Source organism: Fistularia commersonii, chromosome 5 (genome assembly GCF_037954325.1).
Source record: "Fistularia commersonii isolate RoL2024-O1a breed Wild chromosome 5, RoL_Fcom_v1.0, whole genome shotgun sequence".
NCBI classification, from domain to species: Eukaryota; Metazoa; Chordata; class Actinopteri; order Syngnathiformes; family Fistulariidae; genus Fistularia; species Fistularia commersonii.
Window position 1 is genome coordinate 2,583,229 of NC_141288.1, and position 24,272 is coordinate 2,607,500.

The following is a 24,272-nucleotide window of genomic DNA, read 5'->3' on the forward strand; positions in this document are numbered from 1 at the left end:
GCAAAGAGTCCCTACAGTGCGAAAGCTGCTTATGTCAGCCCCGCAGAGCTACCTGATCCCGGCGGGGGCGGGTAGCCGCGGCAGAACGGGAAACAGATATCGATATCAAAGAGGCGATTTGGACGGGAGGAGAGGGAGGACAGATTGCGACGGGAACGGCGATGACAAACGTTGGCACAAAAAAAAAAAGAAGCGACACGAGGAAAGCGGGAGTCTTTCCTTTCAAAGTGTTTGGCAGGTGGAGCGGCAGCTGGAAGGAGGACGCTGACGTAGCTGGAAATAAACAAGATGGGTTCGCAGATAAAGGGAACCGTAGCCCAAAGAGGTAGATTCGTCGTCGGCGCTCGATGTGGCATCAAAAGCGAATCGACGTCTCGGATTTTCCGACGCGGCGTCCGATCCGATTTGGAAGTGACCTTCGGAGACGAACCTAAGGGATTTTTCTCGTCGGCGGACTCGTTTACCTGGAGCTCCTTTTTAGCACAGAGGACGGACATTTGTTCGCCGGGCGAATCCCTCGGCGGGTTCGGTTTCATGGAGCGTGCAGGGAGGCCGCGGCTCGTAAACTTCACGCCGAATCCAAATTAATGGGGTCGCTCTTGTTTTTTTCTGTATCACCGACAGCGCAGGACGGGTTTTGTCGGGAGGAGATGACATCCAGCTCTTTTGATGCATCCACAAAGACAGGAGAAAATAAGAAAGCTGGGAATCTCTGCAAACTCAGGAGGTCACCAGAGTGGCCTCTTAGGAACACCTCTAAGATCAGACCTGTCTTGTCAAGAGATGTTAATCCCTGCATTTGTGGATCGTTTCACCGCCCTTTTGTTCAGGTGGCCTAAGAAAAGCGTCCGAGGCCTGCAACCTTTCTTGGATTCTGCAGCAGAGCAGATCCTTCTGAGCATGCAGCTCTAGTGCCGGCCTCTCTCCACAGACAAAGGCAGACACCATCATACCATCTTCTCTAGCTGTACTTTGTCAGATGGATAAGAGTCTTTTGTGTCCACAAGACCCATAAAGAGAGGCCTTCTCCTTCCGAGCACCAACGTGGTGCTCTGTTGACTCCTCCAAGCAAAACTAAAGGCCCTCTTGTTTGCCACTGAGTTGTTGGGTAGCAGATCCTTCTGAGCATGCAGCTCTAGTGCTGGTCTCTCTCCACAGACAAAGGCAGACACCATCATACCATCTTCTCTAGCTGTACTTTGTCAGATGGACAAGAGTCTTTTGTGTCCACAAGACCCATAAAGAGAGGCCTTCTCTTTCCGAGCACCAACATTGTGCTCTGTTGACTCCTCAAAGCAAAACTAAAGGCCCTCTTGTTTGCCATTGAGTTGTTGCGTGACTCATCGGTGGAACAAGAGGCTCCCTGGTTGGTCTCCATGTTCTCCCCGTGTCAGCACGGGTTTCCTCCGGGGTTCATCGGAAGCTCACTCTTCTCACTTGTTCAGCAAACATTATTAATCTCATCCGATGATACATGGGTGTAGCCTAGAGTGATAGGGTGAACCTCCGGCAGCTCCCTGGACTCCAGAGCTCTGTGACACCTGAATAATGAGGAGGGAAGCTTAAGAAAAAAAAAAAAGGGGGTTTTAAAGTCGCTGTGCCTCCAATGCATGTCGTCGTAAAACTCTGCAAAGTGCCTGTAAATTCACGCCGCCTCTCTTCTCTTTCCCGGCTCCCACTGTTACTCCTTATCGGCTCCAAGAAGTCGACAGAACAGATGAAGAAGGTGCCGACCATCATCCTCTCCGTGTCGTACAAAGGAGTAAAGTTCATCGACGCCACAAACAAGGTAAGGCTCGCGACTTTCCGCCGAGCGCAGGTAATGCATTAAAAGGCCAGGCGGGGAGGAAGGTGACATTTAGCGCCACCGCTATGCTAGCTTACGTCCGTCAGGCGTAAACATCGGTAAGGTGTTAAAGATCAGGGAAGGGGCTGTTTGAGGTGGATGCTGAACATGAAAAGAAACACAGTCGGTCCTTTCCGGGCCGCCGCTCCTGCCTCCGTCTAGAGATGACATTTGAGTGACGGGTGTTCGGCGTTCATACCGTGTAGGCAGCGCAACACCAAGCACCCGACTTGACAGGTAGAGCTTCGCTCCCTGGATAGAAGACGCCGTCTGATTGCGGCGCTTTTGTTACACGGTGGTGTCGGACAGAGTAAAGCGCAGATACTGAATAGTTGCGATCCTGAAGTCTCCATCGACGGGGACGACGGCAGGATTGCGGAACACGCCTCGGTTATAAATAGCCATCAAGACGGCGCAAGGACAGCAGACGAGTGCTTGTTCCTGCGGTACAGGGACGTTAAAGCAACGGAATATTTCAGGTACGGCGGTTCAGAGGGCGAAAGAAAAACCAGACGGCAGGGAAACGGTATGTCTGATCTTGAGGGCAACGCAGATGGTGAACGTCCCGGAGTCTGACGCTGGCGATGATCTGTGTCTTCATGACTCGTTGGAGAGCGGTGACGTGACAAAGGGGCGGAGAGTTCTTGCGACGAGGGGAAAATTTGGGAGGACGCTCTGCAGAGGTACAGCTAAGGCTACGTGAACCAGGAATTGGAGCCTGGAAGGAAAAAAAAATCGTCCAAAAGGATCAGAACTGACCCGACTTGACTCGGTGCCGCTTCCATCACATGGTCGGATCCAGTATTTATTTTGGACAACTGTCCCAACTGTCCTTTCAAGCCATCAGTATCATATCTTTAGATTAGATGTGCATCAATATGAATTGAGCGGACAAAGATGAGCCACAAAAATCTGAATAACTGTATTTCTTTTGTTTGGAAATTAAGTTCCTTTTCGCAATTATTGGACTTCGGGTTGTTCTGACTCTTCTTTGCAACACTAAGCCGATTGGCTACTTGTTTCCTCGCCTTTAGGGATGTTCAGTTTCTGTGGATCATCTTGAAGAGTGATGGTCCAGACCTTCTCCACATGGAGAGGGCCATCAGCCAACTAGGTAGTGATTTGGCGCCATAGAAATCAAATTTGACTCGACTTTTAAGTGGAAAAACTTCGGGCCAGTTAGTTACAGATATACTTCGACTGGTCCGTTGGACGGTAGCCCGGTAGCCAATCAGCAGGCGGCTCCCTGAGGCCTACCCATGGTCAGTATGGCAAACAAAAACACCCAGAGAGAGCATAAGCGGTCATTGGACACAAAAAACGTATTTCAAGACGACAAAATTGAATTATTAAATCAATATTTAGATTTCTGTGGTTCATTCTTGTCAAAATCTTTGCAACTGGATTTGAATTTCTTCACTTGAAGAAGCTGCACCCCCTCACCCCAGAGGATTCTACTGTTCTAGTTCTAGTTTCCGAACATACCTGTCAGGGTTGTGGGCGGGTCCGGGTCATCAACCGGAGAGTTGATCAGCAGAAACTAGGTCAAAGGCTAATGAGGTGCCGTTAGGTGGGGACAAAGGTGCCACTTTTGGGGATTTACCTGGATTAGACTCTGAAGGTGAAACCAAACTTCTCAGAATGTGAAACAAAAGCGCCAAACCTGTTGAATCCCGAGGACCGAAGTTCGGGCGGAAGTTAGCGGGAGCTAACTGGTGTTTGGAGGGTGCAGATGGACCTGGTCCCTGTGTGCTGATCCGTCTTGGTGTCGATCCCAGCACCACATTGTATGTTGGCAAAAGGTAGTGCCTGAGGCCCCCTCCTCGTTTCAGAGACAGTTTTTCTATTTTGACAAAGATGGCTTCTTTGACTCCTCTTCTGAGCCATCTCTGGCCAGAACACGGACATTACTGTCTTCAAATGAATGGCCCTTATCCTTCAGGTGTAGGTGGACCGTGGAGTCTTGTCCTGAAGTGGTGGCTCACCACATCCTAGATGCGCCCAAAACCTTGGCAGCGATATTAGGAAACTCCTCACAGCTCGCTGGAACGGAAGAAGCCTCTTGGATGAGGGCTTAAACGTTTTCAAGTGAAGAAATTCAAGTCCGGTTGCCACGACAAGAAGATTTTAGCAAGGATTCCCCATGAACTGCACGGCCGAAAACCTCCACGCAACATTTGCGGTTCATGTTCGTCGCCTGATTCATGACTTTATTTTGCGGAGCATAAGGCGCGCCGCGTTATAAGGCGCATGATAAAACATACGGTAGTCCAACTTTATTCATCTCACTTTTGTTCCCTTGGAAACCGTCTGGTCTACTTTGCTTGGCGCACTTCATCTGCTTGCCTCCTCCACTTCCGTACCGATGTTGACTTCTTTGGCGGCCGCTCTATTCCCATCATCTACCGCGTGACTGATAGCCTCGAGTTTGAATTCGTAAGCAAGTCCCTTAACAGGTGCCGTATTTGGGGGTCCTCATGTACACAAATGTCCAGTAATATTGAAGCACAGCGCGTATCGATAGGAGGTACAACATATGTGGTTGCCAGCGATAGTGGACACCCAAAGTTAGCGTGATGTTGGAGCAGCGTTGTTGTCCAGCACTAAAACATTCCGACTGATTTTTGAGCGCAGTGTGTCACGTAAAATTGGTTGGAGGTCAGTAGGCGCAACAAGAACCCAGAAATTTTATCGGTTTGAGGATATCGACGTGAAGCTAATCCCGCGTTGGACCGTCCCCTTGGCGGTCGCGTTTTCTTCCTACCGTCGCGGATACCCAAAGTTCGGTTTTAAATATTCCAGTAGTGATTTTTTTTTTTTGTTGGAGCGCCGCGCCGTCGAGTCCAGACAGTGTAATCACCGTTGTAGCCATCAGCTCCAGACTTTTAACATCTGCCAAAATGCTGTGGCAAGCGATTCTACCGTCGCAGCCGCTATAGTGCTCCGTAAACTGTTTTTATAGGATTAAATCAATTAAGGCGGGATAAAAAAACTGAAACCACCTGGAGGAGAACTCTTTGGAAATCCACAAAAGCGGTAAGTCTCCGCGGCTTATCCGCTTTAACGGTCGCACAAACAAGCGTCCAAAAGCCGGGGATCGTTTTCCCCGGAGACGTGATCGATAAGGCCGTTTTATTTCTTTCTTTCCTCGTTCGTCCAATGATCGCGGCGCTTCGTTGGCTGAATTATTCGCCTTTTACTTTGAAAGCAGGCAAACATTTGTGGCATTTAGGTTATAGATGTAAACATATCAGGGGTGGGTAGTAATTTTATCTGGCGAGACACATTTTTTTTATTTTTCCGCACGGCCCAACTAGGTATCAAACAAAATGAAAATTAAAATATTTACATTTTTGGGGGATTTTATTTCAACTTTAAAATCATTAATAATCATGTAAATGTACCCACATTATTTGCTATATAATCATCCGTACAACATTGAATGAAAGGAAAAATTAAGGAGTTTCTAAATTCTATATTGATTGAAAATATTCAAAATATTCATATTCAGAGTCAAGTGTGGAAGAATCAAAATATGACTCTATATAATATAAAGAATAAAATGGCGAATAATAAAAATAATTTAAGAAAAAATTATTGAAAATAAACTGAAAACAGTAAAGACCGAAAGAAAGAAAGAAAAATAAAACAAGTACATGTGTAAGTAAGGGTTGTTGTACGGTAAAACATTAATTGCACAGAAAACAATGCAACTATTACACATATGATTTATTATATTTTTTTATAATAATTTTATATATATTCACGCTGATGAGGACGAGTCTCCGTCAGTTGTTGCTGAACACGATCGCCGTCTGAGGATAACTCTGGGGCGTCGGCGCCGATGTAATTATTTATCATTGTTACAGAATTTAAAAATAAAGAAGATAGAAATAACGTCATTTCCGGTCTAAAAGCCGCTACTTTTTCCACACGCTTCGAACACCGCGGCTTAAAAAACAATTCGGCTAATTTATGGATTTTTGGGGGGCTAACATGCTTCATGCTAAAAACGTGAAGCCTCGTCACACTTGAATGGTTGTCATGTGATCAACTCTCGTCCAATGACAGCAGGGATTGGCTCATAGATTCATCGATAAATACGAATATTTTTTGATGATTTTTATCGATGTAAACCAGGAGTCGCGTGCGGCTCTTTGACTCGCCGTGGCTTTTGAAAATAATTAAAATGTATTTTATTTTAGTTGATGCCGATTTCACAGCATCTAAATAAAAAGTGTTCAAATATTTTTGTCGCTCTTAATTAGCGTCAGTAAAAGGATGACAGCGCACAAAGAGAGGACGGCATTTTTTTTGATCATTTAAGTTCAGCTTTTTTTTCCATTCATAAATACAAAACATTGAGTATTTTGCTTAAACATCAACCCAACAAGTTCAAAATATTTGTCGCATGCGGAAATATAGCGTCTTTTCCTTTGCGGTTGTTCATTGATTGAAAAAAAAAAAAAAAAAAAATGCAATTTTGTTTATACATAGCATAAAGTCAAAAAAAAAAAAAAAAAAAAAGACGTGTTTATAATTTTAAATTTGCAAAGAGTGAAATTGTGACAATGAAGAGTAGCAGCATTAGCCAATAACTGTCAAACTCTGAAACCGATGCCCGGGACCTTCAACAGATAGCGGAGCGACGGTATCTGTCATGGCTTCAGACGATAGAAAATCAATACTGGATCCATCCCGGCCGCCCACGCGGTCGCCGAAGTCAGAAAAATCCCGGTACGAGGACGCGCCTCGTATTATTTTGCTAGCGTCAGCGCTACGAAAGCTTCTCGGGCCACCGAGTTTTCCCTAATCAACGCGACGCGAGTTTCTGAGCGTCCTCCGGCGGCGTCACCCGGGGAGAAATTCCCAAATGGGGGAAGCTCCCGCCGAACACGAGTGCTGATCAGGGTTTTGTTTCACGTGAATAATAGATGGCGTTTGTGGAGACGATGGAGGGGAAACATCTTTTTTCATCTCTTTGTCTCCTTCCCGTAGAACATCATCGCCGAGCACGAGATCCGCAACATCTCCTGCGCCGCCCAGGATCCGGAGGATCTGTCCACGTTTGCCTACATCACCAAAGACCTCAAGTCCAGCCACCACTACTGCCACGTCTTCACCGCCTTCGATGTGGTCGGCGTTTTGTTTTGTTTTTTTAATTTCGTTTCAAATCCCGCGAATCACACTCGAGGTTCTCACGCCGCTGTCCTTTCAGAACCTGGCGTACGAGATCATCCTGACGCTGGGCCAGGCCTTCGAGGTGGCGTACCAGCTGGCCCTGCAGGCCCGGAAGAGCGGGCACGGCTCGTCCACGCTGCCGGAAAGCTTTGACAGCAAGCCTAGCAAACCTGTTCCCAAACCCCGCATCAACATCCGAAAATCTGTGAGTACCCACCCGGCTAAAAAGAAACCGCGCTCGACGGTTGCGCCTGAATTTCTCGCCAAAAAAAAGGGGAAAACGCGCTCTCCTGCACAATCCGGCATTAGCATTAGCGGGTAATCCGGCTAATCAACCCGTTACGCGCTAATCAGATTCTACACGCACCCGGTTAACCGGAGTTCATCCATCATCTCCAGCCGTGGTCCCTCGCCCTCCGTCACGTTTGTTGTTCTGACTTGACTCTGACGCCCGGCGAGGTGCAGCTGGCGAGTTGAACCGCTAAGCGTCCGATCGTTCCTGCGGCCGCGGCGTCTCGAACACACTGATTGATGAGGCCTGTTTGCACGTGGCTCCGGAGAGACCGCATCCACTCTTTGTGTGTGTGTGTGTGTGTGTGTGTGTGGAGGACTCGTGTGCTGCAGCCTTGCATGGAAAATGAACACGCCCGTCAGAAATGCTGCAGTGTGCGCGTTTCTTATGGAGTTTAGGTACATAATTTGCCTCCAGGGTTCGTGCGTGAGAGGATTTATCTCTCGGTTAGCGGTCAGAACTCGGCTGGCGGGTCCAGAACCGGCTGAGAAATGTAATCGACAGGAGCCGAGTCCATCACCGTGGTCCCGGCATGTCTGCGTGGACTTCTACCCACCTTCAAAAACATGCAGGACGTTCATTAGAGACCCTAAAATTGTCCAGACATGTGAATAAGAGGGTGGTTGATGCAGGAATGAATGGCTGTATGTCCAGCATCCAGGCGTAGCATGCTAGCATACAGCCCTAGAAGGCTAGCATACGGCCCTTGCATGCTAGCATACAGCTCTCGCATGCTAGCATACAGCCTTAGAAGGCTGCTATATGGCCCTGGAAGGATAGCATACGGTTTTAGCATGCTAGCATACAGCCCTAGAAATTTAGCATAGCGCCCTAGAGGTGTAGAATACGGTCCCAGCATGTTTGAGTCCTCCAGAGACGATGGACGAGGATGTGTGTGTTTGTGTGTGTATGTGTGTGTGTGTGTGCAAAGATACTTCAGAATTCACTTGATATTCCTGCTGCCCTAGAGGTTTAGTATATGGCCCTAGCATGATAGCATATGGTCCTAGAAGGTTAGCATGCGGCCCTAGCATGCTAGCATATGACCCTAGCATGCTAGCATATGACCCTAGCATTCTAGCATATGACCCTAGCATGCTAGCATATGATCCTAGAAGGCAAGCATATGGCCCTAGCATGCTAGCATATGGCCCTAGCATGCTAGCATACGGCCCTGGGATGCTAGCATACGGCCCTATCACCTCCCAGGCAGCCCGAGCCACCGGAGAACAGCTGCTCTACTTAACACACACTCACACACACACGCACACACACACACACACACACACACACACCATCAGTGCTGTTCAGTTCATGTGAGGACAAACGCTGAAGGAACGACGGACCCGTCGTCGCATCATTAACGGCGGACGCCGGCGCCGGTGATGTGAGCGGGCGAGGGAGGGACTGATGGAGGAGAGGGAGACCGAGCGTGAACCTGTTTGAGTCCTCCAGAGATGATGGACGAGGGTGTGTGTGTGTGTGTGTGTGCGTGCCACCCTATTTGCTGACTCCACTACTGTTACATTAACCATTAATAGCCTTCGTGTGTGTGTGTGTGTGTGCAAAGATACTGCAGAATTCACTTGATATTCCCGCTGCCACCTGCCAGCCATAATCTCCATCTTGCGGGGGATTTCAAACGCCGTTGCTTCAAGATACAGTTACAACGCCGACAACCCCCACCATCCACCACACACACACACACACACACACACACACACACAACGATGCCATGCTTTGTGCGGCGTGGACACGCATAACCCCGAACCTGTGGCAGATTCACAGCCTTCTGCTTCTTCTTCTTCTTCTTCTTCTTCGAAGACCTGGCAGCTGCGCGTGGAAAGCTCGTTTCATCCGTCAGCTGCCCTATTTTCCCCAGACAAATTTCTGGATCATATTCTGATGTTATTTAAAGTTTACGACTTCTTTATCCAAAAAAAAAAAATATCTTGGACAGAATGTATCCTCGGAGAATTTGCAATTTTTTATTTTTTTTTTACTTTGCAGCTTAAAACTTCTATTTATTCTCCATTTTTTTTAATATTAAGTTATATATATAAAAAAATATTATATATTATATTATACATTTTTTTTATTTATTTATTTTTTTTATGAACGACAAAAAATATTATTAAAGATGTCATTTAGCTCGACGTGGGCATGCATGGTAGCGTGGTTGTTTTGCAGAGTAATGCTTTGCACGGTTGCCGTCCAGCTGGGAATGCTGTTGCCATGCAGGAGCGGCAATAAAAGTGTGTGTGTGTGTGTGTGTGTGTGCCGTAACACAACCGGCGCTTGCTTGAGTTTCACAGGATGGCAGCGATGCTGCGGTTCCCTGTTGCCAGGGTAATGACTTCACTGCTATACAGTTGCCATGGCGTTGCTTTGTTATTGTTTTCCGTGCGGTTTGCTTTTTCATTTTTTTTTGCCTGTCGCCTCCCCCTTGTTGCCGTGCAACCGAGCCGCCGCGAGTGTGTTTTTGCGCAAACAGACGCGGTTTGACCTCTGTATGACCTCTCCCCCCCCCCCCCCCCCCCCCCCCCGTAGGTCCTCATGCCCCCCTCCGGCCGCTGGTCGCTGGGCCACATTTCCACCCCCCGCCGGCCTCCTCTCCACCCTCCTCCTCCTCCCTCCCGACTCTTCCATCCTCCACTCAAAGCTCAGTCGCAGGTCCTCCACGCTTCTTCTTCTTCTTCTTCTTCTTCTTCATCCCCTGTTCTTTATTTCCACGTATTATTCTCACATTGCAGAGCGAGCGCCATCTGTAAGTGCCTCCATTTCTACCCCCTTTCACACAGAGACGCACATATTTTTACAAAAATAGCGTGGGTTGGTCGCTGGTGTATTTTCACGTGGTGCCCGAAGCTTCAACCGAGTCACGTTGCGGCGGTTAGCGCCGGGACGGGCAAACCTTTGGACCGGCGGTTCCAGAATGTGAAAAACAGACAAAATAGAAGGACGTGGATTCGTCCTTTTTAGCAAAGCATGAACATGCAAGGCTCACTGTCCAAGTTGGCATCGATTTCCGAGCACTTTACTGTTTAATTTGCGCTCTATTATTATTATTTTGTTAATTTCATGTGAGAAACGCCCTCTCCGTGCATCTGTATGTCCAGCAAATGCAAAGAAACTGACAATACGGCTCATTTTAATATGTGAGTCGAGCGCTTAATGTGCCTTCCTCCATACGTTTGCAAACATGGCTAATCGCTAATTTTTTATTTTTAACGTTACACTTCCGAGATTGTTTATTTGGTTTATATTTTTCTTGTATTTTTAGCTTGTCACTGTCTTGTTCTTGTTTGTCTGCCGCTAAACAATTTGCAAAACACACCACGATACTCGGTTCTTGTTCACTGGCATGGTTAGCATGCATCGTAGCAACGTGACGGCCGATACTGACACGTCGAAAACCCGCGACAGTTTCTTGGCATCAGTGAAAACATATTTTGTTGTCCTTGCTAAGCACGTGGCGCTCACCGTGCACTTTCCTTTTCCTGGATACGCTCATTTTTATGGAACGGTTCAAAGGGCAAAGCAAAAAAAAAAAAGATGTAGAGAGAATAGGCCACGCTCCCGACGAATGCCGACGTGTATGAGGAGTGCGTCCACGGCTAGCGGTTAGCGCTTCGACCTCCTAGCGTGAAGGACCCGGTGGAGTTTGCACGTTCTCCCCGTGTCTGCGTGGGTTTCCTCGCAAGGAAGAAGGCAGGATAAGCGTCAGATGATGCACGGATGGGTGAATTGGGGTTTATTTATAACACAGTTTCAAGTTTGGCGGCCGGATTAAAAAGCCTAGCGGGCCGTGTTTGGCCCGCGGGCCGGAGTTTGCCCGCTCCTGGGTTAGAGCTTCTGGAAGGTTGGATCCCCTGGGTAGCCTGGGTCTGCGTGGGGTTCCTGGAAGTTCTCCGGGTTCCTCCCTCGGTCCACACGTGTGAATGAGAGGTCGGATGTCTATAAATGTGGCCCTGTGATTGGTCCGGAGTGAACCCCGCTTCTCGTCCAATCGCAGCTGGGATAGGCTCCAGCGCCCCCGCCAGCGCAGGATCAGCTGTACATACAGGTGGTCTCAGAAAATTAGAAAATTGTGATAATGCAATTAAAAAACAAAAATTACCTTTTCATAATATTTTGAGATAGGATTTTTGAGTTTTCTTAAGATGTAAGCCATAATCAGCAATATTAAATTAATAAAAGGCTTGCAATATTTCAGTTGATTTGTAATGAACCCAGAATGTATGACATTTTTGTTTTTGTAATTGCATTACAGAAGATAAAAAACTTTATCACAATATTCTAATTTTCTGAGACAGCCCTGTGTGGATGACGGACAATTGCCGAACCCTTCTTTATCGGAAAAATAAAATGATTTCTTTCAAATTCAAGACACAAGTATACGTGTCACTGCTGCACAAAGTGAACCGAGCGTTTTGGTGCCCAAAAAACAAAACCAGCAGAACTTCATTTTCACACAAAACATACGAAGTGATTAAAATATTGAGAAAGAAATCAGACGACGTACCATGACGGCAGTTACAAGTTGACAACTGAACGCACCAAAATCCCTGCCAATCCGTTGAACCGCAGTCCCGCCCTTTCTACGTTTAAACAATGAGACGTCAAAGAGCTTCCCTCTCCTTTCCAGACGACCTCCCCGAAAAGTCGAGTCGTCCCCGGCTTCATTTCCTGTCCGATCGGTACCGTGTTCCCCCGGAGATCGGCGGTAATCGGGTGTGAATTTTCAGGTCACGGCCGTTCGTCTGATTTTTGACGAGCCCGGCCGTCTTCCGGCGGTTTCGGGAAAAACAAGGGATGGTTTTCGACGACGGCCTTTTTCGGACGCGCGCCGGCGGAATTTCAAAGCCGCAAAGGCATTTACATTCCGCAGCAGCCTCTCCTCACAACTTATCATCCGACGCTAAACCAATAGCCTGGAAGAAAGAGAAAAGAAAGACCTCGGCAACGAGAGCCAGACACCGGATTGGTTGCCGCGGGGGTTATTTTTGAACGCGATGTAGTTTCAGCGTTTGAAGACACAAAAGCCGTACGCCGGCGGCGGCAGGAGCAGAAAAACTCCCGCTCTTTGAGATGCTGGGAGGAACGCCGCTGCAAGTTAAGTACGAACGGTGACTGTAAGGGGAAGGGAAGCGGCGGAAAGTCGGATTTGGAAATGTTACTGTTCAGCTACAAGGCTCCGCGCGAGTTCTCCGCTGTTTGCGCTCCCATCATTTGCATCTTGGGTTTTCACAGACAAGCCTTTTAGATTGAGGAAACTTTTCAAAACCAGGAAGCTATATAGCATCTTTCGGCGCCGCTAGAGAGTCGCTAATGGCACTTCAAGTCCGGATTCCGCGCTCTGCTAGTTTTAGGCTAGCGTGAGAAGTGCGCTACGCCGACGACGTGCTAACGTTTGTTGCAGTCTCGCGGCTGTTCCAAATGGTTTTGCCCGTCCAAGCACGGGGTCAGGACTGCGCCATCCTGGAGTCGGGCCGTTCCAGGCGATGCAGTGATCGCAAAAATTCGTAACTCGTGTGAGAAAGAGCAGAGCGATAGAAAACGTTTTGTACGATACTTTTTGCAGTTCAAGCGATGAACGTAGGATTCAATGCGGTAACTCGATTTGTCCGAGGAGGCCGCAGTCCAGACCTCTTGCATCCATTTTGAAAGCATCGTCAGACAGTCGGACGAAGAGCATCCGCTCGGTTTCACGGCCGACCGAACTGAAAACTACGTTTTTGTCATTTGTTCTGTCAGTCCAGCCGAGTCTACGGCGCCAAATCGTAGCCCAGTCGTCTGATGATCCATGGATCATGATTTGAGATGATCTACAGAAACTGCCTTGCAGAAACCTTGGGCACAACCCAGCTTAGATGACCTCTTACTTCTAACACCAGCAGCGCTAACAGTTACATGCTAATAGAAGAAACATCAACAGTGGACGCCTGCTGAGAAGCTGTAGATCAAGCCCACGCCCAATGAGAGAGCCTCGGGAGAAGACGTGAGGTTGCTACCATGCGTTCATGAAGAAACAGGGGTGCAGAAGAGGGAGGTGCAGCATCAGCAGAGTAAGCCTATGGTAGCATTGGGGGCTAGCTTAGTGCTAACGCTTTCTCAAAAAGGAAGGACCATTCCTAGACAAAGAGAAGGTGTCCACAGAGGATGAACGATAGGGTTTTGGGAGTTCTTTGAAGGACGTTTAGAATTTTAGATGCCAAGCTGGAGATACCTGGTCCCTCAGACAAGTTCTCTTCAGGGTTAGCGTGTCCGTAATGGTATAAATAGACCACAATGTGTGTTTAAAAGCACTTTACCACGCAGTTCCTGGAACACCTGCCGGCTTTGACCCGCTCTACGGTATCTCCTCAGATGGAGCAGCCGTCCATGGACCAGAAGGGCCACGCCAACGTACCATGGATTGTGGAGCCGGGTCAGGAGGCCAAGAGAGGAGTCAACACCAAGTACGAGACCACTATTTTCTAACATACGCCCGCCTTGTCCACTCCTGTGTGTGTGTGCCTTTCAGAGGTGGGCCTCTAAGGTGGGCCTCGCCCCGGAGCTGGGCACGGGCCCCTCCCCGACCCCCCCGCCCACCGGCTGACACGGAAAAAAACAAAAAAAAAAAATAAACCCGAAAAAAAAACAAAAAAAAAACCCGCCCTGCCTCCGTTTAGCCGAGCCCGAGCCTGCCCGCTGCATGATGGCGCTGCGCTGTTTTCTTTCTCCTCCTTCCGCTAGCTCCCCTCCCGCCCCCCCTCCCCGGCGGCGTTTTCCGACGCATGACCTCTGACCCCGGGGAGGGGGGGACCGGGCGGGGGTGGCGGCGCACCTCGAGACGGTCGTTCTGCCTCCAGCTTTCCCTTCCTTCCCTTTCTCTGATGAAGTCGCTCGGCTTCCGACGGCGGGTTAGCTGTTAGCCGTCGAGCTCTAGCGTCCTAGCGTGGGGGCGGGTTTGGAGGGAGTCGATTTTTAAGCAATTTTTTTTTTTTTTTTTTTTAATCAAAGAAGAGGCGCTGGCCAGGGCCAGTCGACGTAGCGCCGCTTTGCTAGGACGCATCTACTTTTTTTTTTTTTTTTTTCTCGATCCTTTATATCAGATCATTATTTTGGAAATACTGCCAAACTTGTGATTTTTTTTTTTTTTTTTTTTTTTTCTGGAAGATGTACAGCTGTTTAGCGAATTGTATCGTTCGTTCCGATCGTTTCCAACACATGGATTTTTCTTTTTTTTTTTTTTTTTTTTTAATTCATTATTATTTCTGGCTTGTTGAGACGCATGACGGCCATGTTTTTTGGGGTACGGGGACGGGGGGACGGGTGGGAGGGTGTGAGACGCTCTCGATAAGTGATGTCATCTCATTTGCAGGGCAATGCCGGATGCTCATGTCTATTACTGTGGATTACAAAGAATGTAGCCAGCCATAAACACAACACGGACCTTGTCAAAAATACAATGCAAAAAGGACTTCTGTGGAAACCCTCTTGCACATTTTTTTCTTTTTTTTTTTTTTTTTTTTTTTCCAAAAGGACTACAAACATGGACTCCAAAGTGTTTAAGGTTGACTACACGGTCCACAAGCCGATGCTTGACACAGTAAACACACTGGACCAATAAGACACACACACTAACGGGACTGCGCCGCGACAGTCTGCTCTGAATGTACTCTCGATTTGAGCGCCAAGCTCTGTGTAACTACATTTTTTTTTTTTTCGGGTTGTCGGGGGGGTTGGGGAGGGAGGGTAAGGGGTATAATAATAATAAAAAAAAAATAAAAAAAATTGATGTCGGAATGGGGCATGGATTCCAAGCAACTGGCTGGCTTTTCTTTTTTTTTGTTTTTTTTTTTTGTTTTGTTTTGTTGTTTTTTTCTTTTCTTCCCGAGGTCAGAAAATAATATAGAAATATATGCACAAGCGTTTACATGTGAGCAATGGCGGGGGCAAAGAGAAACAGAAATCGCATCTGGCGTTTAGAAATCAAAAAAAAAAAAAAAAAAAAAAAAAAAGAAAAATTATTGGTATCGCCCGACGTTTTAATGTTTAATATGAGAGTATTATATTATCATGATTATGATTATTCTTGTGCAATTCTTGTCTACTGTTGTCTTAATGTTACATTATTTTTCTATGACATGCTGAGATTTGAAACCTCGGGGCTGGAGAACGACGGCCATCCTTTAAGATAGAAAAGAGACGCTCATCTTCGTCGCGGGGCGGCAAACCCTCGTCAGGTCAACCCTCCATTATCTCTCACGGGGCTCTACTACTATTACCTAGCAGATGTACTATTTTAAACGCAGTATTACTGTATGATTTGGATGAGAAGTTATCCAGTAATAAAGTGTACATAGATATTTTGCCAATTTCCATTGTTCATACATGTAAAAGAGAAACCAATAAAAAAAAAAAATGAAAAAAAAAAATGACGGATTTGCAGTACGTGGCACTGGAGACAAGGTACGGAGAGTTGGAAGGTCGCTGGCGGAGGCCGTGCTGCGAGCAGGACTGGGTTATTTGGTGACATCACTGCTGACAAAACTAATGTACATAGGCTTGGGCTTCCAGCACACTGATTTTTTGTAATTTTTGCCATTATTTATATCCTTGTAAAGCACACGGAATAATAAAAAAAAAAAAAAAAAAACATGACTTGTACAACGTAATTTGCGTTGGGGGGGTGCTGGTGTCGACGTTTCTGTGTCTCGGGGAAAAATGACAATAATTCTCTTTTTTTTTTTATATTTTAGTGACATATTTTAAAGTTTGTTTACTTTCAGGGCAGGAAATGTTGATCAAATACTGTGTTTTTCCATTAATCATAATCTGGTGTGATTTATTCCTGAGAACGATGTCGTAGTCGTCGAACTGGATTTCACTGATTAATATATATTTTTAGTTTGTTTTTTTAAATTAATTTTGATCAATTAATTTATAAGTTAAAGCCAAGTCCAACTGTTAAAATAAGAAGAAAGGATATATACATGAACATTGTTTGTGTATATTTTTTACCTATATAAAGAAGATATATGTATTATATATGAATATAATATAAATTATATATGTATATATATATATAATGTTTTTTATATTTATATAGCGATTTATAAAATGTATGATTAAAAGGTAAAAAAGACAGGTTTTGGAAAAATGTCTATACATATATGCGCATGTTTAAATACAGATTAAATATTTTAGGTATATCTTATATATGTATAGCATAATATTAATGTTTTATTGACCAATACAGTGACCAATTAGCAGAAACATAGGTATATATATAAATGTGTATATATATAAATATAACTTTAAAGGTACACAAATAAGGTTATTTTCTTTTTCTAATTTGAAAATTTAGGCTCTTGATTTTTTTAGTGTGCTTTATTCATGAGAACAATCATAAGACAGATTTTGGTGATTAATATTTGTTTATTCTTTTGATCGATTCATTTATAAATTAACGGCCCAACTGTTTAATTTAGAAAAGAGGCGTGTTATATTTTTGGTGTTTTTAACGTACATATATACATCTATATGCATATATATATATATATATATATACACAGACACACACACACACACACAATCATAAATATATATATATATACACATATATAAATCTATATATGTATATACATACATTTATGTGTGGCTGTTTTTTTATATAAGTATATACATATAAATGTTTGAATGTATGTATATATTTATATATATACACATGAATATATAGACACACACACACACGCTAATACATATATGAGATGAGATGAGATGAGAACAACTTTATTAATCCCGAAGGAAATTGTTGTGCCAGAGTTTCAAGTACAAAAACATAACAGTAATAGATAATAGTAGAAAGGAGGAAGAATTAGAAATATATACACACATATATATGTGTACATATTTATATATAGTTTTGTATGTAAAACTATTAAGTATCATATATAATTTTTTCTTTATTTTCCAATTTTTCAATCGTATGTAGTGGAAAAATACACACATATGTACATGTATATCTTTTGATTGGATATTATGAAAAATATTATGAAAAATATAATATGTATATATATATATATATACATATATGTATATATATACATATATATTTATTTATATATTTATATTTACATATATTTATAAACATACATATATACATATATAATTATAAAAAATGTATTGTAAAGATGGAAAATTTGTTTTTATTGTCAGGCTAATCATTCATATATATATGTATATAAATATGTATGTATATATGTATATATATACATGCATATATATATATAGTCACCAAAAAAGGTGAATCCCCACATGTGAGCATTTACCAAGACAGCGTGGAGTAAACTTGATGAAAATGGAGCGAAGGTGAGGTCCCGCTGGACGTGGAGGTAAGTCCTGCAGAATTATCTAAAGAAATTTATATATGAAACTTTTATGATTGTGATTTGTGATATATATATATATATGTATACATATATACATTTATGTGTGTGTATATATATATATATATTGATGTGAATACGTTTGTATAACTTCAGAAACATACCTATATATAAGTATATGTATACACATACATTCATGCACAAAATCATGTGTGACCTCATATTAATATATGTATATAAAATTCCATATATTCACATATATATTTACATATAAACATATATATATATATATACACATGCAAACATGTGTATACATACATTCACACACACCTATATAAATGTATATATATAGATACCTACATACATGGCTGTGTGTGTGACTGTATATATATGTATATATATAAATATATGTGTATATGTATATATAACCATTTATAGATGTATATTTATGCATATAACATATGTATATTTATATATACATATTCTTCTGCTATATCTGTACGTATATTGTATATATGTGTAAATATATATATACTGTGTAAACATATACACATATACACAAAAATTTATATTTATATGTTTATGTATATACATACATATACACACCTATATACACATACACATACATACATTCACACAACTTATATATATATAGATAGATATATGTATGTGTATACATGTATATTCTATATATGTACATTATATATATATACATTGTCATACATTCATATCTATGTATATGTATGTATACATATGTATGTGTATGTATATTAATGTGTTCGTATATATGCGTGTGAGTGTATTTTTGTGTGTGGGTGTGGATGTAATATTTGTGTATATATATATATATATATATATATATACGTATATATAAACATATATTATTGTGAATTTATGTATGTATGTGTATATGTATGTTTATATATTTGAAGGTAAGTAAATACATGCATGTTTATAAATATGTATACTTGTATATGTATACACACAAACATTGACACACACACACCCATATACAGTTATATATATATATATGTATATATATACACAAACACGCTTATATATGTAAATATTCATATACATATATGTATATATATACATATATATATCTGTGAATGCAAATATCCGTGTATATAAATATATGCATATATAGTTGTTTGTATGAATGTTTGTATGTATATATATATATATTCATATATTATATACATTATATTATATGTATTTACATATATGTGTGTGTATGTTATGTATGAGTATATGTGTATGTCTATAAATATAAATATATACACATATACATGTATCTCTGTTTTTGAATATATGTAAAAACATATTCATAAATATAGGTGTGTTTGGAGTGTATATTTAAACATATTGAATACATATGAATATGCTGTGTTAATATTTATATACATATATATGGGAGGATGTGAATGTATGTATCTATATCATTATGTGTATGAAAATATCTATATGTGGATGTGTAGATATGCCTATGTATGTATGTATGGGTGAGTGTGTGTTTATAAGCATGTGAGTATGCATTCACATATATAGGTTTGTGTGTGAATGTATGTATAAACATGGTATTATATGTATATATACATATATATATTCACTCACATAAATTCACACAGACACCAATATGTATAAATTGGTGTATGTGAATATATATCTGTATATCTATACAGGTAAATAAATATTGACATATATGCATAAACATATGTTTACATATACACATTCATTTACACCCACACCTATATATTTCTACCTATATGTAGACATGTATATATATATATATATATGTGTGTGTGTGTGTATACACACACATACAAACTTATTCACAACCACCTATATATATATATATATATATGTCTAAATGTATCGATATATATTTATGCATACACATATGTACATTCAATTATGTATATGCACATAAATGTGTTATATATATGTGTATACGCTGGAATTGGAGCTGCCAGGCAAGAGGTCTGGAGGAAGACCAAAGAGAAGGTTTATGGACGTAGTGAGAGAGGATATGAAAGTAGTTGGTGCGAGAGAGGAGGATACAGAGAATAGGGTTAGATGGAGGAAGTTGACTCGCTGTGGCGACACCTGAAGGGAAAAGCCGAAAAAAGAAGAAGCTGATATGTGTATATGTATGCCTGAATGCACTTATGTGTACATGTATAAATGTATATGTACACAGATGTAAATTTGTGTGTGAATGTATGTATATGTTTATATATATACATGTTGATAAATGCATATATAGGTGTGTGTGAATATATGTATTTGTATATATATATGTAAATACATGTATATAATTATTTACATCAGCATATGTGTATATGTATGTATGTATGTGTGTATAGATATACACATACATACATTCCCACACATCCATAGTTATATAGATATTTGAAAATATATATGAATTTATGTATGTATGTGTTCATTTATGTGCATAGATATACATATACACACACACACACACACACACACACACAGATAGATAGATAGATAGATAGATAGATAGATAGATAGATAGATAGATAGATAGATAGATAGATAGATAGATAGATAGATAGAGGCATGGGTGTGTGTTTGTGATTGTATATATTTGTATGTATTTATATATATATATACACATACATACATATTATCTTTTTCCCCTTTTAGATACATTTATATACACATATGTTTATATTTATATACTTGTGTGTACACATGTACACATATGTCTTTCCGACCTAAGGCTATCAGACTTTTAATTCTTCCTTCAGCCGCAGGGAATCTTCAAATCTTTGTACTTAAGACTTTAAAACACTTTATAGCCTTGACTTTGACACTTAATAGGTTTATTTGTATTTCTCATTTCACCTCCTTTTTTTTACTGTTTATACAATATTCTTATATTGTTTATTATTGTTATGTTTTACTTCAAACTCTGACACAACAATTTCCTTCGGGATTAAAAGAGTTGTTGTTATTTTTATTCTTGTATACAAATAAACTTTTATATGTTTATAATACACATACATACATTCACACATACTTACATATGTGTACACATTTATGTATGTACCCACATACATACATACAATCACACGACCTATGTATGTATGTATATATCTACATATATATTGGATATATCTATAATATATACATATGTATATACACATGCATACACATGTATGCATTTATGTATTCATGTATGCATGTATTTATATACATAAATGTGATGGTACATATTTCTATATACGTATGAACTGTATATACACATACATTCACACAAACACCCATATATATATATATATATATATATATATATATATATATATATATATATAAACACAAACACACATATATATGTATGTGTGTATATATGTGCGTATGAAGGTGTTTATATGAATGTAAGTATGTGTATGTATATTATCATTTATATGTATATATAGATATATATGTGTGTATTGGGTGTGTACGTAACTGTATATATGTGTGTATATATATATATGTGTGTGTGTGTGTTTATATATGTATGTGTATGTATATAAACATACATACATTCGCATACACTCACATACATATATATGTGTATGGCTATGTGTGAATGTATGTGTATGTATATATATATACACACACATATATATATATGTATATAAAAACATGGGTGTGTGTATGAATGTATGTATATGTATATATATCCATATAAATGTATATGTATATATAAATATGTATGTATGGGTATATATGTGTGTATGTATATGTAGGGGTTAATGCCTATATTTATGTGTGTATATATATATATATATATATACATATATATAAAACCATATTTTTATATAAACATACATATATATGTATGGATGGCTGTTTGTTTGAACATATGTTTGTAATATATTTTCATATATATAGGTGTGTTCGTGAATATATATATATATATATATATACATATATGTATACATTGAATTGTGTATATACATATACATATACATGCATATTCATCCACAGATATACATGTACACATATACAAATATATGTTTATATTTTATATATACATACATACATATATACACACGACCTATTTTTATATATACATATATATGTATGTATATATATGTGTTTTAAAACACATGTATACACTATTATATATGTATATATGTATGTAGACATATGTATATATATTAATGTGTCAGTATATATATATATAAAAACATATAGATTTGTATTTATGTATGTGTATATATGTATATATATATATATATATATTTGTATGTATGTAAATACATGTATATGAACATGCACATACATTCACGCACACACCGATATATAGATATATATATATATAAACACAAACACATATATATACATATATATTTCTATACATATATATATATAGCTTTGTGTGAATTTATGAATGTTTATATATATATGTATACCTTTATATGTTTGTGTATGTTTTGTATATGTGTATGTTTATATATATAAATATAAACATATATATGTATATATATGTGTGTGTTTATATTTAGATATATTTATATATATCTGTATGCTTGAATATATGTTTGTAAGTACATATATAGGTATGTTTGTGAAAGTATATATATATACATATTTAATACATATGAATATATACACTCACACAAACACCCAAATAAATAAATATCAATGTGTACAGAAACACATATTCAAATATACATACATATACATAATAAATATACATATATATACATATATACATTTATAAATGTTTATATATGCGAATACATGCATTCACATATACATATATATAACATATACATATATGTTCACATATGTATATACATATATATATATAGATAACATAAATAGACTATATGTATATATATTATATATGTATATATGTTTAATATATTATATTAAAGTATCTATATATCCATGTATGTATATTTGTGGGTGTGTGTCTGAATCTATGTATGTGTATATACATATATATGGGTGTAAGTGAGTGTTTGTGTGTAAGTGGGTGTATTTATATATATATATATACATATACATACATATATGTATATGTAGGTGTGTTTAAGTGTATGAATGTATGTGTATATAATTATAGATTTACATACGTACATTCACTCATACCCATACTGATATATATTTACACATAAGTATATATATAGGTGGTTTTATGTTTATATGTATTTATGTATATAGATACATATATTTAGGTATTTTTGTGAAAGTATATATATATAATTATATACTTATACACATATAATTATGTATACTCATACATACCCATATACACACAAACAATCACTCACATGAATACATTTATGTCGGTTTTAGTGAATGCATGTATGTGTGCGTATATATATATATATATATATATATATATATATATATATATATATATATATATATATTATATATATATATTCACACACCTACTCATATAGATATAGCTATATATAAACACTCTCACATACACGTGTGTGTATATACATGTGTGTATGGGTGTGTGTGAATGTTTGTATGTTTATAAATATATATATGTATATATAGGTGAGTGTATGAGTTATAGTGTGTGAGTGAATGCATGTGTTTATAAATATCCATATAATGCATATAGATTTGTATTAGTATGTCTATATTTGGGTAAATGCGTATGTGTATGTATCTAAATATATACATTTACATACCTATATTCACACACCCCAATATACACATATATTTACATATAAATATATATGTATGGGTGGTTTTATGTTTGTATGTATGTATGTATATAGACACATATATAGGGGTGTATGAATGTATGTATACACATAGTATGCATGTTTATATATAACTACAAGTGTACACCTATGTAATACGTATATATATACATATATATGAATGGGTGTGTGTGATTTTGTACGTATTTAAGTATATATATATATATATATATATATATATATATATATTTATATGTGTGTGTGTGTGTGTGGGAATGTATGTATATACGTTGTTTTAACGTTTATCATATACACACTTAAATACATTCTAACACAGACACACAAATATTTATGTATAATATTTATACATAAATATTATACATAATATACACATATATGTATTTATATAAATATTTGTATATATATACATATATAAACATGCATACATTCATACATACATATATGTATGTGTGAGTTTATATACATATATATATTTAATATATTTTTTAATGTAATTGTTTCACATCATTTCCTCTGTTTATCATTTTGTAGGGAATTGTTTCTTTTTTATCCTTGTAAAAAAAAAATTACACATTGTTTACAGTATTTTCTTTATTTTTTTTTTATTGCAAAGCAGCTGTGATATATCAATCAAAAATAAGATTTTATGATATTCACAAAGTTTCATCACTATGCAACTTAGCTCATTTATTGCAACTTTAAAAAAAAAAAAGTTCACTTTTGAAATAATCCTGGCAAAAATGTCAAGAAAGATGTTATTTATGCAGCTACGAAGACACTCTTGGGCTGAAGCGCAGTTTTGGACTCTTCCAGAAGACCTCAAGGTTCAACCCATGGACAACTAGCAGGCGTGCTAACGG

The 24,272-nt window shown here is 39.3% G+C and overlaps 1 protein-coding gene and 1 long non-coding RNA gene across 6 annotated transcripts in view; one reads left to right on the forward strand and one right to left on the reverse strand.

Annotated features, from left to right (window-relative positions):
* The window catches only part of anks1b (ankyrin repeat and sterile alpha motif domain containing 1B), a 260,974-nt gene extending 246,129 nt beyond the window's left edge, over positions 1–14,845 (forward strand). The window contains exons 24-29 of one of the 5 annotated variants that reach the window (XM_086146400.1): positions 1,703–1,789; positions 6,845–6,982; positions 7,065–7,232; positions 9,870–9,992; positions 13,689–13,780; positions 14,686–14,845. In XM_086146400.1, coding sequence (XP_086002526.1) covers positions 1,703–1,789; positions 6,845–6,982; positions 7,065–7,232; positions 9,870–9,992; positions 13,689–13,780; positions 14,686–14,734 — 657 coding nt within the window. In that variant the 3' untranslated portion in view covers positions 14,735–14,845. Of the gene's footprint in view, positions 1–1,702; positions 1,790–6,844; positions 6,983–7,064; positions 7,233–9,869; positions 9,993–13,076; positions 13,223–13,688; positions 13,781–14,685 lie in introns of those variants that run through there. The other 4 variants (XM_086146401.1, XM_086146403.1, XM_086146404.1 and 1 more) reach the window with 4 other exon arrangements.
* Positions 14,846–24,042: 9,197 nt separating this feature from the next.
* Positions 24,043–24,272, reverse strand: part of LOC147233814 (uncharacterized) — a 9,099-nt gene continuing 8,869 nt past the window's right edge. Inside the window, exon 5 of the long non-coding RNA XR_015106126.1 lies at positions 24,043–24,272. This exon is cut by the window's right edge and continues 158 nt beyond it. This is a non-coding gene — a long non-coding RNA (uncharacterized LOC147233814).